At 45.0% G+C, this 19,026-nt stretch overlaps 1 protein-coding gene and 1 long non-coding RNA gene across 4 annotated transcripts; one reads left to right on the top strand and one right to left on the bottom strand.

Annotated features, from left to right (window-relative positions):
- Positions 1-4,712: 4,712 nt before the first annotated feature.
- LOC129150381 (uncharacterized) lies at positions 4,713-7,089 on the top strand. Its single transcript, XR_008557127.1, has 3 exons — positions 4,713-4,777; positions 4,966-5,005; positions 7,059-7,089. It is a non-coding gene; the product is annotated as an uncharacterized LOC129150381 (long non-coding RNA).
- A 1,258-nt stretch (positions 7,090-8,347) lies between these two features.
- Positions 8,348-17,624, bottom strand: LOC129150380 (leukocyte elastase inhibitor-like). 3 transcript variants are annotated; one of them, XM_054721558.1, is made up of 8 exons: positions 17,579-17,624; positions 17,053-17,119; positions 16,317-16,491; positions 14,283-14,420; positions 13,612-13,729; positions 11,277-11,419; positions 11,023-11,190; positions 8,348-9,618 (listed from the first exon to the last, which is right to left on the bottom strand). In XM_054721558.1, exons 3-8 carry the CDS (start codon positions 16,482-16,484, stop codon positions 9,217-9,219), a joined length of 1,137 nt encoding a protein of 378 aa, XP_054577533.1. In that variant the 5' UTR covers positions 16,485-16,491; positions 17,053-17,119; positions 17,579-17,624; the 3' UTR covers positions 8,348-9,216. The 3 variants fall into 3 exon arrangements, with proteins under 3 accessions (XP_054577533.1, XP_054577534.1, XP_054577535.1); XM_054721559.1 differs by having other exon boundaries at positions 16,317-16,511; XM_054721560.1 differs by lacking the exon at positions 17,579-17,624 and having other exon boundaries at positions 17,053-17,126.
- Positions 17,625-19,026: the final 1,402 nt, after the last annotated feature.

A 19,026-nucleotide genomic window follows, 5' to 3' on the forward strand; every position in this document is an offset into this window, starting at 1 on the left:
GAAGCTTTTGACTCCCTTCTGTGAGGGAAAGCCAGTGGCAACCTCCACATTCAGTCTTTTCTGCGCACACTCGTGCACACGCCTCCAAACCCCTGCCTACCGCGTCTCCCCCGTGTTTCCAAGTCTCCATGTGCCTTACTCTCTACTGAGAGTCCAGACTCCCCCCGTATGATCCTGGGTCCACGGGGTTTCGCCTGGAACTGGGGTTCAGTGCAGTTGGGAGTTTCCTCGTCTCTCCCGCCAGAGAAAGCCCGCCAGGTACTCAGCGCCCTTTCTCTCTGCGCACGAGTCTTCATACCTCAGCCCTTTGCAGCTCCTCTGATTCTCTGTGAGGTTTTCTCTTTTCTTCTAATTGTAGAATTTCCACTCAGCCAGCTTTATTGTGGTTCTGGATGATGTCTTTTCTGTCTTTTAGTTGTAGTTTTGAAATTGTTGTGCGAGGCAGCAGTTTAGGTGCTTACATATGCCGCCATCTTGGTTTCCTGATTTTACCAGGTTATGGGAAATTAATAACCTGCCCTTTGTATCTTCCTCCTGAGGTGTGAGGCTGGGAGACAACAGAGCAGAACACCTGAGAACTCAGGCAGCCAGTCCCCTGGCCACAGAGAGGCAGTTGACCTGGGCAATCTGTGCAGTGGTGTTCCCTTTTGCCCCCAGGAGGACCAGGCCAGGGCCCAGGAGAGGCTGGCAGGAGAAAAGAGCACGTTGTGAGAAGGGTTGTCTTCACACAGCATCTTGAAAAGGTGGAGGGCAAAGGTGCCATTTGCTTCAGAAACAGCATCCATGATGCAGGATCTGCAGCCAGAGAATGAAGACAAGGTGGCTTCAATACACCACAGTGGTATGGCCCTGACATGCGTCAATTTTAAAGTGTATTTTTTAAAAAAAATTTAAAGCTCATGCATATTTCAGTGAAAGGAAAATCCATTTACTGTTCCTCTCCATCCCCAAAGTAAGCCCAAACTTTAAGGTAATTGGCTAAGTATGGCAGTGGCAGCAGATCAAACTGCTAAGCTCAAAGCTCCTTTAGTGAACTGGCTTCTACTCCACCTGGAACAGCCCCCTGCTGCCGCCCCACGCTGCCCCCTGAAGCCTGCCAGCCCCACAGGGCACCTCAGAGCCCTGAAAACACTCTTCTGACCCTTGACCCCTGTTCCCAGGTAGATGGCACAAGCACCACATGCTCAGGGGGCACTGCTTCTTCCCCAGAGAAGGTGTCCCTTCACTCTGCTCCATTTCCCAGCCTGGCCCCCCAGTCTTGGCCAGGATTCCTTCCTGCCTGGGATCACAGTGCGGTCCAGGCTCTGCGCTCATAAAGGAGGACCCGTGGGGTGAGTGTGTGCTGATGAATGAGTTCAGATGGACCAGCAGTGTTTGGATTTGTGAGTTGAAACTGGCGATTTAGCACAGAGACAAGTTGGGACAGACAGCATAATGAGGGTCGTGGAATACAGAGTAGAGGTGAGAAAATGGCGGCAGGAAGAACAGGGCTCTATACAGGGTGACCCTGGACAAAGGGGAGGTGACTGCATGGAAGAGGCACCTGGAGAGCAGAGAGAGACCCCGGAGGAGCGGTTAGTGAGGGGCAATCAAAAGACTGAGCTGCAGGCTGCGTGGGGTGACCAGGCCAGCAGGCAGGGATAGTTAGGAGTGACCAGGCTGGTAGGGGGGGCAGTGAGGGGCAACCATGCTGGCAGAGGAGGTCATGAGGGGCAACCTGCCTGGCGGGGCAGGGGGAGTTGGGGGTGATCAGGCATCAGGGCGGGCAGTTATGGGTGATCAGGCCATGGGGGGGAGAAGTTAGGGATGATCAGGCAGGCAGGTGAGCAGTTAGGAGCCAGTGGTCCCGGATTGTGAGAGGGATGTCTGACTTGGATTGGGCTTAACCCAGCATTCAGACCTCCCCTGAGGGGTCCTGGATTGGAGAGGGGGTAGGCTGGGCTGAGGGACACCTCCCCCCCAACCCCCCGTGCACAAATTTCATGTACCAGGCCTCTAGTCCAATATAATTGTACAGATATGTGCCACTTACTTTTGGGATATGTTTTAAGAAACATGTTGTTAGGCAAGTTTGTGGTAGTGCAAACATCATAAAGTGCACTTACACAAACCTAGACAGTACAGTCCACTCTAGGCCTGGGCAATGTGGTGTAGCCTATTGTTCCTAGGCGAAAACTCTGTACAGCATGTTACTGTAAAAAACATGAGATTAAGTCCAGCACAAGAGAAAATGATTCCACCAAGAAACACAATAAACACAAAATGTAGGAGGCTGCTGCCATTGTAACATCCCATACTGTTTTACAGCACATTGTTCTTTCATAAATAGAAAAATTACCCAGTCTAAAATAATGATCCTACCTAATGATAGGCAAATATGCAAATTGACCATACCTCCGACACACCCACAAGCCACGCCCACCATCCAATCAGAGTGAGCACGCAAATTAACCCAAACCAAGATGGCTACAGCCACAGAGAGCAAGGTTTCCTAGGTAACAGAGGAAGCCAAGCTTTCCACCTGCCCTTGCCAGGCCTAAGCCTCCACTCAAGCTACAAAGTTTCAATTATAGAAGGTAAACAAATTCAAACAAATGGCAGCAGAATGGAGCTTGAGAGAGCAGGCCAGGGTTGCCGCCGGCAACAGGGGAAGCAATGCTTTTCGCACACCCTAGCCGGGCCCACCCGCTTAAGGCAACAAAGTTTCAATTATAACCCCAACAGAAATGGCTGCCGGCCGCGGTGGGAGCCCCAGGCTTGGCTCCACTCCAGGCTACAAAGTTTCAATTGTAGAAGGAAAATAAATTCCAGATACCAGGGCCTCCGCTTGGGTTACCAGGGGGCATGGCCAGCCTGCAAACCACCACAGGCCCCTTGCTCAGGCCGCCCCATGCCCCAAGGGAACCCCCACCTTGATCCGGGACACCCTTCAGGGCAAACCAGCTGGCCCCCACCTGTGCACCAGGCCTCTGTCCTATCTAATAAAAGAGTAATATGCAGATTGATCATCACTGCAACACACAATATAGCTGCCCCCATGTGGTCAAAGATCCGGCGCCCATGTGGACACAGGATGGCCACCACAAGATGGCCAGCAGGAGAGGGCAGTTGGGAGGCACCTGGCCAGCAAGGGAGGGCAGTTGAGAAGGACCAGGCCTGCAAGGGAGGGCAGTTGGAGGTGATCAACTCTGCAGGAGAGGGCAGTTAGGGGTGACCAGGCTGGCAGAGGAGGGAAGTTGGGGGAAACAGGCTGGCAGCAGAGTGGTTAGGGGGTGATCAGGCTGGCAGGCAGAAGCGGTTCGGGGCAGTCAGGAAGGCAGGCAGGCAAGCAGTTGGGAGCCAGCAGTCCTGGATTGTGAGAGGGATGTCCGACTGCCCGTTTAGGCCCGATCCGGGATCGGGCCTAAACGGGCAGTCGGACATCCCTTGATGGGTCCCATATTGGAGAGGGTACAGGCTGGGCTGAGGGAAACCCCCCTCCGTGCACGAATTTTGTGCACCAGGTCTCTAGTAAAAGTTATAATATAATAACTACATTTGCTACCATTATCAAATATCATATACTGTGCATAATTGTATATGCTATACTTTTCTATGGCTGGCAGTGCAGTAGGTTTGTTTACACCAGCGTCACCACAAACCCATAAGTAATGCCTTGCACTATAATGTTATGGTGGCTACAACATCACCAGGCAATAGGAAATTTTCAGCTCCATTATGATCTTGTGGGACCACCATGGTAGATGCACTCTGTTGTTGACCAAAATGTCATTAAGAAGCTAGTGATGGTAATTTTACTTTTATACTCTTCCAGAAAATGCAACGACTCCAGAAATTTAACCTCTGTTTTTCTTCCCCAACATCAAAGGTATCATTTATTTTATTGTTGTGTATGTTTGAAATTCTGCAGACATTATTACTATTGTTTTATATAGTCAATATTTATTTAAATTTATATTTATACTAGAGGCCTGGTGCATGAAAATTCATGCACTGGAGGGGGCGTCCCTAAGCCCGGTCTGCCCTTCTCAGTGTATGGGAGCACTCAGTGGTGGGAGGTGATCCGTGTTCAGAGGAAGACGACGCCCCATCACACCTCTGCTGCTGCCACTGCCAGCAGCACAAGGCTCGGCTGGCCCTGGTTACTTGAGCCTCGGGTGGCCCTGAGCAGCTGGGTAGCTGCCATCCAGGGCTTGCCTATGCCTTGGGCTGGTCTTGGGGGGCTTGGGGGCTGAGGGGATTGGGGTTGTCCGGAGGCAGGCCCCACAGAGTGGCTGGGTTGCAAGCCTGCCCCACAGGCGGGGAAGAGGGACTGGGCGCCACCATTTTGTGGCTGTGGGCACTGCAATCCTTGAGGGCATGGCAGTCAATTAGCATATTCTCTCTATTAGATAGGAGGATTTTTTCTTGCTCTTGTTCTTTTCTTACAACCCGTATGTTCCTTTTGCATAAATAATATGCTCTAAAATTCTTTTTTAGTCTCAGTTTTTGTTTGTCTGAATATATCTTAAGGACTATTTGTCCTGGGTATAGAATAATTCTGGATTGGCAGATTTGGGAGGTGTTTTCTCACCATGTCAAATCAGTCTATAATCTCTGGTTCTCATAATTTCTGTTGATTTATGTATTTTCCTTCTAGCTGTTTCTCCTCTGAGGGTACTTTATCTTTTTTCTTTGGCTGTTTTTCTTTCTTTCATGATCATCTTTTTGTTTTTTTTTTGTAGTTTCACTGGAATGTGAGTAGAGATGGATTTCTTTGTAGTATCCTGCTTGGGGGGTGAGTAGGATTTCTAAAATCTGTGAATTGATGTTTTTACATATAAGTTTTAGAATACACATTTTGATTTTTAAATATTATCCTGCACCATATTGTCTCTTGCCTTATCTTCTTCTGTTAAACATGTTCTTACTATTTTGACTATTCTTATCCTTCCTTTTATGTTTTTCATTATTTTGTCTTTCTAGGCTTTACTCATTATAGCTGTCTTTCTGGAAGAAATTATGGGTAATACTTTCTGGTCTGACAATTCACTTTTTTTTTTATAAATTTTTTTTGATAAATTTATCTATTTAGTTTTTCATGTGTTATATTTTTGAGTTCTAGGATTTCTATTTCAGTTTTGTTCTTTTTAAAAAATATTTTAAAATTAATTTCAGAGAGGAAGGGAGAGGGAGAGAGAAATAGAAACATCAAGGATGAGAGAGAATCATTGATTGGCTGCCTGCACACACCCAGCTAAGGGTCGAGCCCATAACCCAGGCATGTTCCCTGACTGGGAATTGAACCGTGACCTCCTGGTTCATAGTTCAACACTCAACCACTGAGCCATACCTGGCTGGACTCTATTTCATTTTTATTCAAATATGCAGTATCTTTTAAATTTTTAGTTATCTGATGAAATGTTTAACCTTGGTTTTTATCAACTTGATAAAACAGTGTGTGTGTTTTATAATTTGTGTGTGATTTTTCCAATATTTAGAGCCCCTGTACTTCTGTTTTCATTATCTGTTTTTTCGTGCTGATTTTTATTCATGTTGTCATAGCTCTTCACCCATCCTACTTATCTTTGATTATGTGCTAAATAGTGTAGTTTAAAAAGCTGATTATAAAAATAACTATTGGCCTGCTGCACAGATTTATGAACATTTGAAAAGAAAATAATTAGAATAAATACTTTAATATTGGTATTTGCCCTTTATCCCTCAGCACCTGGGAGCCGGGTGGCAGTCCTGCCCCCTGCCACCTCAGCTGGTCGCACCTGCCTTGGCTTGGTGCCGCACACTCACCTGATTCACAATCCCACCATGGTCCCGCTCTTGCTCACATTGGGGTCCATCTGGGCAGTAGCCCCTCCACTACTGCCTGCTGCCAGCACCACATGGCTGATGCTCACCATGTTCCATGCTGCCCCCTGGTGGTCAGCACACAGCATAGCAAGTGGTCGAACTCTCAAATCTCCTGGTCAAACCACCACCAGAGGGGTCAGTTTGCAAATTAGACTTTTATTATGTAGAATTTGAGGTTTATGGGTAATCTTTCCCTAGGGTTGATTTTGTTTGCTTCTTCCATATGCCTCTGAGTAGTAGCAAACCAGAATAGACGTAATCCAATTTGAGGGACTGGAATTTGGGGGATTGTTCAAGGACTTACATCAGGGCTGCATTCTGAGCTGCTTTAATCATACTCATAGAGTGTAGTTCTTATGTTGCCAATTGAAAGCACAGGGTCACAATGGGGACCCCATACTTGACAGGCCAAAATTCTGCCAGCCAGGCCTTGAACATCATCAAAATCCCTGCTTCATGCCCTCTTTACCTCTGTTGGGTTGGGAAATGGTCCTGGAGGAAAAATGGCCCCAGTTTCCATAGTCACCAATTTACCCCGGATTGCTGAGTACTTCTTCATAGTCATGGCAGATCCCCTGCCTTTGGGCTCATGCTTGCTTGGTTTGGTTTCTTTGTTGTGTTTAAAAGTCTCAGTTACCGCCAAAACCGGTTTGGCTCAGTGGATAGAGCGTCGGTCTGCGGACTGGAAAGTCCCAGGTTCGATTCCGGTCAAGGGCATGTACATTGGTTGCAGGCACATCCCTCAGTGGGGGTTGTGCAGGAGGCAGCTGGTCGATGTCTCTCTCTCATTGATGTTTTTGGCTCTCTATCCCTCTCCCTTCCTCTCTGTGAAAAATCAATAAAATATATTTAAGAAAATAAAATAAAATAAAATAAAAAGTCTCAGTTACATAGTTCACCATTACAGTAAAGAATTAGATGTTCTCCACCTAAAATATTTATTGAATTAGATGTTCTCCACATAAAATATTTATTGAATTCTGCTCTGAAATTTACTAGTTGTTTTAATCTTCAATAATTTATTTATAGTCTACGAGCCTGTTCTCTCATATATAATGAGAAGTATTTGAGCAGAGTTGCATGGGACCAGGCAGTTCAGTTTCTACCTGAATAGCACAATTTACTGTAAATCACTGAGTAGATTTTAGCATAAGAGCCCAAAAAGAAGGATTATAGAATGCAGTGACTTGCTTTTCTTGTTTTTCCTATAGCTAAGAGAACCTTGAATGTTGTAGAAGCCAGTACTGTAAGTATTTTTAAAAAAGGAAGGAGAGCTTGTCAACAGATTTGCTAAAATCTTTTTCTTTCATGGAGTCCTTGACTATCATCATGGATGTCAGTATTGTCAGTCTAAGAACCCTTAGTCCTGTCTTTTCTGGGATCAGATAGAAAGAAGAGGACTGAGAACAGTCAGGCTAGCAGAATCTTAGGAAACTTTATTAGCCAGCCCACCAGCTTTGAGTTAGCAAGAAAATGCAGCATTTCAACCCCCTTCCAGGGAGTGCATTTCTAAGGTTTATAATGATCACAGAGCCCCTCCCCCATCCAGCATTGCATAAAGCCATCCCATTGCTATCACAGTCTGGACTAGATGATGGAAATGAAGAGTCCTTTTCAGAAAACACACAAGAATCTGGTAACTGTGTGATGTTTGTATTCCTTCTAGCTTAACAGTCTCTCCTACTACACTTCTCTTTTTGTGGTTTCATGGCATCTTTTAAGATAAGACACTTCTTCACTCCTTGTGATCCCACACAAACTACCCACTAGGTGGATAAAGGAAAATAAGCTGTTTAATAGTTTGAAATCAGAAGGGCTATAATAGAATACTAATCCTGTAGTACAAAGGCTCAGAAACACTGGCCAAGGCAAATTTTTCTTCATAATCCAACCCTTAATTGGGCTGCTCTCTTATATTTCAATTGAATGTCTGTTTTTAAGCCTCCCTTCAACAATGAATGTCTCTGTGAAATAAATTATAGTATTATAATTTTTCTCATGGCTATTAAGAGAGTACAGCAGTTTCATTTACTACACTGTCAAGAATCTACATATCTGCTTGGTGGATTCAAAAGCAATCACTGAATTTTTCAATATAAAGAAAGGAAAATAAAAATTTAATTGTACTGTACAAAAAGCTGAAACTAAAATTTCAATTGGTAGTTCATTTCATGGTAAAATTCCTGATCATGCAATGAACCTAAAGCAGTCATATTTTTGTGCAAAATATTAAAATTTAAAGTTATCAAGACTGCATTATAAAATTTACAAAAGCCTCCATTAATCAAAAAAAGGGGGGGTGATAGTAGGGTAATATCATGTAAGGAAAAATATCCTATAAGTAAATTACATCTAGAAAATTTTTACTTTACAAAATTAATTTTCATTTGTAATGCTAACAGCAAGACACCCATGAAAAACACACATGATGTCTAAATAAGACAAAGGAAAATCGTTTGGGCAAAAATAAAAAGGATCCCAAATAAATTATATAAAAAAGATTCCTTTATTAACTTTTGGTCAAGAATATGTTTGTATATTTTCAGAAAACAACTCCAAGACCATGTGGATTCCTGCAACAGAGAAGAATTGACAGGTCTGCTCCAATCACGAAGACAAGAGAAGAAACAGTCCAGAGATGGAAGATGCTGATGACACCTTGCCATGCTAACAGTCAGCAGCTGTGCGTCGCTGCAGGTTGCCTAGGACCAAACCAGAGAGGGTCGGACCTGCATTGCCACCATGTGCCCACCATCCAGATATCATTGATGAAATGTACACATAAGAAACTGTTTGACATTGAAACAGGGACTCAGAACTGTTGGAGATTGAAATTGGGACTCAAACATTTTTTTGTTATTATATGTTTATTTCTAGTCTGCAGAGGCAAGATTTTTTAAAGGAAAGAAATGGGGGAAAAATAGATACAGAGGCAAAGAAGCATTGAACAGACTGCCAAACTACAGCGGGAAGGCAGGGGAGGTTGTGGGGGGGCGGCTGGAAGAGATCAACGAAGGACTTGTACGCGTGCATATAAGCATAACCAATGGATACAAGACACGGGGCTGAGGGGGGATGGCAGGTGAGGGCATGTACTGGGGGGTGGGGGAGGCCGGGGGGAGGTCAATGGGGAAAAAAAGGAGACATATGTACTACTATTTGAAATACTTCAAACAATATATATATATAAAGGAAAATAGACACCTATGCCAAAGTTAATGGGTGTAAACAGCCAACAGAGCTGACATTACAAAGGAAGTTAGAGATTTGATTGGGATGGTAGATTTGTTGCGGAAGATATATGAAAACTATCACCATTGAAAGGGCCAGTGATAAAGCTCTGAACTTGACCTTGGATTTCCACAGACTCTACGGGGAAGAAAGTCTGCCTAAGAACAGGATGTTAGTTGAGGGATTGTGTCGAATGAAAAAAATGAATGGATGGTCGGCCACAAAATTTTCCTCTGGCATAAATGAGTAATATACGCAATCTGCAACTGTGGCAGCCGCTGCCTCTGTGCCCTCCTCATTTACTTCCACAAAAGACTTGTGGACAATTTTTGATACAAAAAGATCTCTGGCTCTTGACATGCCAGACAGATCAGCCCTGGTAGTAAAGAGCTCCTCTATACCCAGGCTGGCCAGGTGAGAGTTGAGGTTGTAGCTCTCTTCCAGCTTGAACCTGGGCAGGTGGACTTTGACTTCAGTGGAACTCAGATTCTCAGGTTTGGTCCACTCATGCAGTTTTTCTAAGGTCAATTGTTCTTCGATCTGAAATGAGAATGGGCAAAAGAAGAGGTGAGAACTACTTCACATAAGCAAGGTAATAAACAGTATTTACATGAATGGACTCAGTTGCTAATTAGTTTCTTTCATGTTTTGTGCCAAAATAGATGCTATTTGGAGGATTTCATTTCTTTTCGGCAATTGGTGGTAATAGAATAGAGCTGTGTTCCAAGCCATCAAGGGCCCAAGTAACAGGAACTTTGGACATCAGATGCTTCAACTACCCATCCATCCACCCACCCACCCACCCATCCATCAACCCAGGCTTTCCTAAACCCCTACCACACTGGATTACTGTGATAGGCTATGATGGCTGTTATTCCTTTAACTGGTTGATTGGTGCAAGGTAAAATTCAGAAGTTTTCTTCTATTTCTTCTATTCTGAACCCTACTGATCACTGTGGTTTTCTGTGAACTCACTGTTCTGAAGTAATCTCTAATAAATGTAGCTTGTGGGTAAAAAAAGAAAAGGGACTAGTTCCTCATCTAAAATTGGGAGAGGTTTAATAATAGTACCCACCTTATAGCATTGTTGTGAGCATTAAATGATTTAATGTGACACAGTAAGTGCCACAAGAATGTCAGCTATTAACATTAGCATAGTACTACTACTATTGGACTAGAATGGACCCATCATTCCACTTGTTCTACTGATGCTGATTATGTCTTTTATGAGGCTGGAGAATTTCTTTTTATAATCAGAGAAGAGACAAATATGAAAATACAATTAAAAGAAGGAACGTACTGATTTTAATGCAGACTTTATACATGCAAATAATTAATATTGGACCTCTTCCTGATAACAATTTGGTTAGGAAGAGGGTAGAGAAAAACCACACAGCAGGCTAGAGACACTAAAGAAAACCATAATCTTCACAGTTTTGCCTAGTCCTAGCCTGACAAAAAATGTCTTCGCCTTTAACTGAAATAAAATAGAAACATCATACAGAGTTCATATGAGAAAATAGGCTTAGCTTTCATATAGTTCTTTTCTACCATGTAGCTCTTAGAAATTTAATTCACAATCTATATGAATTGTGATGAGAATGAGCAGTGTAGTAATAGGATCTCATAGTACATTTTGAAGCTCCATACTATAAATGTTTTGTGATTTGTATTGTTAATAAATTTGTTTCAATAAAACAATTCTAATTTACTGCACTTTCCTCTAAGTTCATTTAAGAAAATTCCTGTGAGCTGCCACTGACATGTTAAATTTAACATAGATCCTTAGATGTCACCCACCACAACTGTTCACTGACAGTCGCTGAAAAGTTCATCTTAGGGCTTCAGAGTAGCAAACATTGATGGGCTACAACCACACAACATACACACAGGCAGCCCCGCTGGGTCAGACGGAAACATGAGCATGAGCGTGGGAGCCGTTACCTTCTTCAGACCCGTGGCCTCGTCCTCGATGTCATCTGGCAGCAGGATGACCATGCTGAGCTCCCTGCCCTGGTAAGGCAGCTCCAGCACCCGGCACTTAAGGTCCTCGATGTAGCCAAGTGGGTATGTGCTCTTCTGATACATCATTTTCACTGTTTTTGTGTCTTTCTGAACAGTCGAAAAAACCAAGACACTCACATTATCATCTGCGTTCTCTTAGAGCAAAGAGCAATTTTATAATCACATCATCTCACCTTATTCAATCTGAAAGGTTTATCGATTGTGGCCTTTTGACTGAATTTCTCCTGCCAGTTTCCTTTGAAATAGATGGCATTAACTAGCACAAGTTTAGTCCTATCATCAACCATGCCTTCACCCAACAATTCTGGAATTTTGCCTAAAGAAATAAAGTAAGCTTTTTTAAAAAAAGTCACATATCAGCATTCCATTTTTGAATTGCATTGAACTGCAATTCAAATTTATACTTTTTATTTAATTCCTATTAATGTATTAAGTTAGGAAAGCCCTTCCAGTGTGTTTCAACTGTAAATATACCAATTAGAGGATTTAAAATCTAAAAACAGGACAATCTCTGCATTGTATGAAAGACAATGAGCCTTTTTTTATGAATGGCCATCCTTTGGCCAGCCTAAAAAATATTTCTTAATGAAAATGATTTTTTAAAATATATTTTATTGATATTTTACAGAGATGAAGGGAGAGGGATAGAGAGCTAGAAACATCGATGAGGGAGAAACATCGATCAGCTGCCTCCTGCACACCCCCTACTGGGGATGTGCCCGCAAGCAAGGTACATGCCCTTGACCGGAATCGAACCTGGGACGTTTCAGTCTGCAGGCCGACGCTCTATCCACTGAGCCAAACCGGTTTTGGCGAAAATGATTTTTAAGTAAGTCATTTCTTCAAAGCCTCCAAGTGGAAGCTGCTCTAACAGAAAATATGTTAACAGATATCTGAAGGTGAGGACAGTTAGTCCAACACCAGTTCCCCTGTGACCACAGCATGGCCATGAAGAATGCCTTGGATGGGAGACAGGTGTTGGGTAAGTGCCTGGCCTCAGACCTTGATGAGGTTAGAGAGAGATGTGGTGGAGAAACAGCTGAGATGGAGCCACCCCTGACAGCTTAGACATTTGCCAAAATACTTATGGCCACAGAAGTTTGTGTCACAAGTATGAGAATACTAGAGGCCAAATGCACGAAATTCGTGCAAGGGGCTCGGCCCCAACCCGCGCAGCTGCCTCCGTCCCGGCCACCACAACTTCATTTGAAAGGTCGTCCAGTCTAATTAGCATATTATGCTTTTATTATTATAGACTAGAGGCCCAGTGCACAAAATTGGTGCACTCAGGGTGTGAGGGTCCCCTCTGCCCAGCCTGCGCCCTCTCCCAGTCTGGTATCCCTTGGGGGATATCTGACTGCCGGCTTAGGAACCCCTGACTTTCCATGGGGAGTGGGCCTAAGCTGTCAGTCTGACATTCCTAGCGCTGTCATGGAGGCATGAGAGGCTCCCACCACTGCTGCTGTGCTCACCAGCCATGAGCCCCGCTTCTGGCTGAGTGGCACTCCACCTGTGGGGGCACACTGACCACCAAGTTGCAGCTTCTGCGTTGATAAGGATCAGGCCAAAACTGGCTCTCCGACATCCCCCAAGGAGTACCGGAATTGTGAGAGGGCTAAAGCCAGGCCGATGGACCCCATGGTTGCAAGATCGAGGCTGGAGAGGGATGCAGGAGATTGGCGAGCAAGGGAGTTACCTTGGATGGGTGCCAGAGCGTGTCCGGCCAGTCTTGCTCAGTCCCAACCTGCCAGACCTCAGCAGCAAACTAACCTACCAGACGGAGTGTCTGCCCCCTAGTGGTCAGTGCACATCATAGTGAGTGGTTGAGTGGCCTTAGCATATCATTAGCATATTACACTTTGATTGCTTGACCAGAGGACTGGATGACCGGACACTTAGCATATTAAGTTCTTTTATATAGGATTTATTTTTTCCATAATCTGGGCCAGGATGTATTTTCCTCAAAGCTTTATCCTTTTTTCCTACATTCAATGTTAGTTTTAATTTTTAAATGCGGTTTTGTGAACTTATGGGGAAAATATTTAGCTGCTTCAGTGAAAGCATGTTGAAGTTCCCACTTTGAGGAATTTCCACATTTAAAAGCTGTCTGGCCCTTACCGGTTTGGATCAGTGGATAGAGCATCGGCCTGTGGACTCAAGGCTCCCAGGTTCGATTCCGGTCAAGGGCATGTACCTTGGTTGCGGGCACATCCCCAGTAGGGGTGTGCAGGAGGCAGCTGATGGGTGTTTCTCTCTCATCGATGTTTCTAACTCTCTGTCCCTCTCCCTTCCTCTCTGTAAAAAATCAATAAAATATATTTAAAAAAAAATAAAAGCTGTCTGGCTCTGGGATTTAAAATCTAAAAAATCTGCAGTGGCAGATGTTAGCCCCAGCGAGAGGGTGAGGGCAGAGGAACAGGGCAGGGAATCATCTTCAGGTTGGGAAAGTGGAAGGAGGAAAAGAACGGCCAGTGTTACTGAATGACTACATTCGGCCCACTCTCTTACCTTCAGTCTGCCCTTTGACCCATGCGTTTATCACCTTTCTTGCATCTTCAGAGGCTCGCTGAAAATCTACACTGGCCAGTTCAGCTCCATACATTTTCTGGGTTGAAGCTAAGAACTCCTGTTTAAAATAATAATAAAAAAACAAATAAATAAACAAACTAAACAATCAAAATCACGGATAATTCCAACTACATACAGAACTGGTTTTATAAAATCCTTAAAAGCAATAAAAATTGTCCTAAAAGACATAAATTTCCTGTAACAAAAACATTCTAACCCTTATACTTTTTGGATCATAGGAAAAAACACAGAACATTAAATTTACCACCTTAATCGTTTTAAGGGTACAGTTCAGTAGTTTTGGTGTTGCATAAAATTTACCAAGTCTTTTCTAACCTTTGGCTAACATTTTCAGAAATAAGTACACACTGACTGTTCTGGGAAGTGAATTATGGAGTTCACTCTTGCTTTAGTAAAACAGCCAGGGTCAATCTGTTCCTGTGAAGACTATCAAATGAAATCGAATCTCTAATGGGGACACTGCCATGTGTCTAAATTCTGTATTGTTTTCTGAATGTTTATAAAATAAAAACTGACGTCTGTGACTTGATTGTGCTGGAAAATGTCTGCACTGTTTGGTGAGTTTTAGAATGTGAAAGTAAAGTACTCACAGGGAGGAACTCATAGGTTTTCTCTCCATATAACCTGTTAGCAAGTTTCAGAATATAGGGAGCCCCGCGCTTGTTGATATCAGCATTCAGACTCTGGAAACTGGAATGAATCTCCTTAACCGCATCGAAGTGAAGAGTCTAAAATAGAGAAAACATTCTTTCTGCAGCCATTTATTTTGAAACGGATTCCTTGACATTTGCTCCTATCAAATTAAATTAATGCTTATATTACTAGTTATCAATAATATCAGCCCAATAATTTATTAAAATTTCATTGGAGAACAAAAGAATAGAGAATCTAAAATGTATAGCTTTGTGCGACATAATTACATCATATGATCTTTTTATATCACTTCTTTTTATAATAATAGTCCCATGACTGTAAGTTGGCTTTTTCTCCAAAGAAAATCGTAACTGGTATATTCATATATAAGTTCTGTATCAAAGAGAGTTTTACTGAAAGTTCTCAGAAATAAACAGTAAAATTAAGAATCATCCCCTATGTGGGAGCACAAAGGTATTACAGAATTGAGGGAATTTTTAAACTACACTATCAGCATCAGTAACCTAAAAAAAATCTATAAACTTATTATTCAGCAAAGTTTAATTTTCATGTTACAAATCAAGAATCCCTTTATGGCCCTAACGGGTTTGGCTCAGTGGATAGAGCGTCGGCCTGCGGACTCAAGGGTCCCAGGTTCGATTCCCCGTCAAGGGCATGTACCTTGGTTGCGGGCACATCCCCAGTAGGGGGTGTGCTGGAGGCAGCTGATCGATGTTTCTCTCTCATAGATGTTTCTAACTCTCTATCCCTCTCCCTTCCTCTCTGTAAAAAATCAATAAAAAAAAAAAAAAAAAAAAAAAAAGAATCCCTTTATGGTTTTATGAGTCCTGGGCTGGATCCTTATTTTACACACAAAGAATAAACCTACACAATGTACAAAGCCCAGTTACTCACCAGGATAGGGAATGTTTGCACAGTTGCTGTGATAGATCTGCTTTAATGGAAAAGCAGGGGAACCCTTAAAACTATTTTCTGCAGAGGTACTACAGTGCCTGGATAAACCTCAAAATAGAAGCTGACATTACCCTGCAAGAAGCAACTAACCATTATTACCAGGGAGTAAAATAAAAAGTGAGTTTTGGAAAATATAAAAGTGCTTTCATGTCTGCAGTGCTAACGACCATTGGTTTTTCATAAAATGCGGAAATAAAAGATTTGGAGCTGGAACAGATGGATAAACTTGAATCCAAGGCTGGACCTTCCCCAGTTACTGGCACCTTGTACTCTTTCCCCTACTTCAAGGAGAGCGGGAGGTCCCGGCTCAGAATTCAACAAAGACCACACAGCACAGTGGTGCGGCCCACACCCAGGAAGGCCAGGTGGAAGGCCAGGCGTCACTGCTTCTTCTCGCCGTGACAGGGACCTGCCTTACCACCCAGGGCTTGGCCCAGTCCCTGCAGCGGCCATACCTCACTTCTTTCCTCTCCTTCGGACCCTCCTACCCACACAGGCACTTGTGCCAGGCACCGGGCTAGGCCTCAGCAGTATATAATCCCACGGTGGCCTGTTCCCTCAAAAAGGCAACACCGCCAACCTCTCCACTCGGTGCCTTCCCTGTGTTACTTTGTGCTGAAAGGTAACATTGCCCAGCAGGCCTTTATTAATGAGTAGCGGGTTGCATGCAAAGCAGAAACTGGAAAATCTGAATGGAGAGGAGATGCCTTCAAAGATTTGCCCACTGCAACAGAAGCAGCCCACACCGGGGCGTTCACAGCTTTCTTCACTGCTGTATCCTCAGCCAATCAAAAAACAGGGCCTGGCACATGTATGTGCTCAGTAAGGACTCAATCATGAGTGAGAGCCTGCATGTAAGTGAGCTGTTCTTGGGGCTTTTCTGGAAGTCCGGCCTCGTCGTGTGTAGCTGTGGAACACACAGTACAGTGTTTAAAACACCTGTAAGAGCTCAAAGGCACGCCTTCTCAGCAGGGACTCACAGGGAACCCAGGCTCCTTTTGTTAGTTCCTGCTGACCTTGGACATCTGTGCCGCGGTCGTGCCTCTGGCCCCCAGGAAGACCATGGCCAGCGCCGAGGAAATGCTTATGGGGGAGATGAAGATGTTCCCGGAGGGGTTGTTGTCCTTCAGGGTGCGGAAGAGGTCCACTGCGAACCGGGTGTTGGCCAAGCTCAGCTGCTCCATGGTGAGGCTACGACACAGGACACAGGCCTAGCACACAGCAAATTAGGCAACGACAGGTCTGCACGTCTTCCCCGCCCTGAAACACCGGACACTTGTACTTCCTTTTCCTTTTCCAGGAGGGCAAGAGCACTGTCTCATGAGCTCACAGGTGGGAACCGGACCAGGATCCATCAGAGACCCGGGACAGGACCCAGGGACCCTGGAGGGCTCTGACTTGCAGACTCAGCAGCCAGGACTGGGCCTTTCCTGCTCAGCAGGGGAGCACACGCATTTCCCACCCTTTACCCGAAATGATACTTTTCTGCTAGAAAATCATAGCTACCCACTCCGCATTAAAGCAAATTTCAGCAAAGTGATCAATTTTCCTCATTTTCAAGATTCAGTTGCGAATGTTTAGAGAGGTGAAGTGTCCCAAGTCTCAAGGCTGGTATAGGAAGTGAGAGATTGGAAACCCAGCACAGGCCTTAGGGTCGGGGTGCAGCCCACCAGGAGCAGGGGACAAGCATCCTCTCTGACACCCTCAGGTGCTGGTGACTGGCCTTCCTCCTCAGCCCAGAAGCCTGCTTACCAATCCTGACTTGTCTCACAGCTTGTTTCCACAGAGATGGGCAAGGAAGGATGTGCTGGCTGCTTCCCTGTAAGAAATACATTCAGTTATGACTGTTGTTAATGGAAAGTAACCTCTGGGATCACATTGGCCTCCCCTCCCTCCCTCCCTCCCAGCAATGAAAAGCTATGCCTCCAGGGCTGCCTAAAAACTGTCACAAACTGCTCAGGGAAGCAGGGAGTTGAGAAAGAAATAAAAATATAATCTCAGGCTTGGCTCTGGCTTCCAGCCACAAGGCAGCGTCCAGTCCATTGCAGGTCAGCTGGCCCTCCAGCCCCAGATTAGGGGGTTGGGTGGGGGATGTTTTAGGTGTCCTCTCCAGCTCAGATGAGCAGTGCAGGCAGCAAGACCAGTGAAAGGGCAGGGACTGCGGGTACCCAGCCCACCAAAGGCCAGGGCTGAGCCAGGAGTTAGCAGCTGGCAGATCCCAGCCCAGGGCAGCCCCCACTGGCTCAGTCTCACTTTCCTAATGGGCCTGATGCCTCACCAGTTGCTGGCTAGTGCCTGGGAGGGGCTCAGGAGCTGAAGATGCCTGCAGTGCAAGCACAGCCCTTAAATAATCCCGGAAGTGGGTGCTGAGTGGGAGGGGCTCGGGATCTGACAATGCCTGCCGCCGGTCATGCTTTTCCTGAAATGAGTCAGCTCTGGGCCTGTGGGAAGAGGGGATGGCGCTGGGGGGTGGGGTGCCGGAGCGGAGCTGCAGAAGGAGCAGAGTCGGGCAGCAGGGCAGGCACAGCTGGAGTCTGGGAACTGCCAGTATAAGCCTAGATGAGGGTGGACTACTCAGGAGATGAGCACCTTTTTGAGTCTAGGGAACTCAGTCAGATCTCTAGCAAGGACCTGATGGCCTAGTTCTTGCCTAAGTGTGAATCACTGAGAGGACATAATGTATCACCTCTTAAAGGGCAAACTAGCTCCTCTGAATCTCATCTGTATACTCCAAATTGGTTGTTTTTCTGTGCTTTGTTTTTGTTTTGTGAGGTGGGGAGGGACCTCCAGTATAAGATAAAACAGTCCTGTCAGCTGATGGTCATCAGTGCCAGTTCAGTGCCACCAGGAACCCCCAATTTAGGATGCAGTGAAGAAGGAAACTTTATTCAGTGCAAACAGTTCAATTGTGATGCAGCTCAGTTACTAGTATGAAGCAGCAGGTGGCAAGGTGGCCCTCTCTGGCTAGCAAGCTCTGCTCTGCTCTGCTCTGCTCCACCTGCTCCATTCCATCTCCCTCTTCCTGTTTCTCCAGGAAACAATCTTGAGTGGAAAGAGAAGTGTGCTCCCAGAGCCAGAAAGAAGCTGGCTTAGAGAGAAGTCCCCACCCCTGGTCTCTGATTGGTCCATCCTCATGCAAGACAAGACTCCAAGTCCTCAAAGTGTGATTGTCCAAAAAGCACTGTCCTGATTGGTCAGAATGGAGCTGCTCTGATTGGTTATATGCTGATAAGGATATAAGTGCACATTTCCAAATGAATGGGGAAAGCCTCAGTCTTAAAGACTGAAATATATTCTAGGGACTCCTTTCTAAGGGCTGGCCCAGATGCAGGAGCACAGTGCAGGCAGGCAGTTCAGTGCAGTCTCTCCTTGAAGTGCCCTCCTGGTGAGCCCCTCCTCCCGTAGAAATGGCTGCAAGGTCTGTCTTATCAATTTGAGTCGATTTAGCCAAAAGGAGTCCTTCTTGGCAGGTACCTGCTTTCTCAGGGTCCCCGTTCCAACCAACAGCCTTGGTGTCACTGTCTTTAGGAACCAACATGGATGTGGCCCCAGCCTTCTCCTCACAGTGATGGCCACACCACTATTTCTGTGGCCGTTTGTTTGTTTCCCACTTTAAATGTCTGGGAATGTGACTTCACCAAAATTCATAGTGGATGAGGGTCTGAAATATTTCTGCATTCATGAAACTTGTCCCCTGTTTTCTTACAAATCTCAACATGAAACAGC

This window comes from Eptesicus fuscus, chromosome 9, assembly GCF_027574615.1.
Source record: "Eptesicus fuscus isolate TK198812 chromosome 9, DD_ASM_mEF_20220401, whole genome shotgun sequence".
NCBI lineage: Eukaryota > Metazoa > Chordata > Mammalia > Chiroptera > Vespertilionidae > Eptesicus > Eptesicus fuscus.

Excerpts from the sequence above, each read along its gene's own strand:
- LOC129150380 (XM_054721558.1), bottom strand. The coding sequence starts at position 16,484 with ATGGAGCAGCTGAGCTTGGCCAACACCCGGTTCGCAGTGGACCTCTTC. Across the intron at positions 13,730-14,282 it reads AAACCTATGAGTTCCTCCCT|GAGTTCTTAGCTTCAACCCA; the intron begins GTGAGTACTTTA and ends TATTTTAAACAG. Across the intron at positions 9,619-11,022 it reads AGGCCACGGGTCTGAAGAAG|ATCGAAGAACAATTGACCTT; the intron begins GTAACGGCTCCC and ends TTCTCATTTCAG.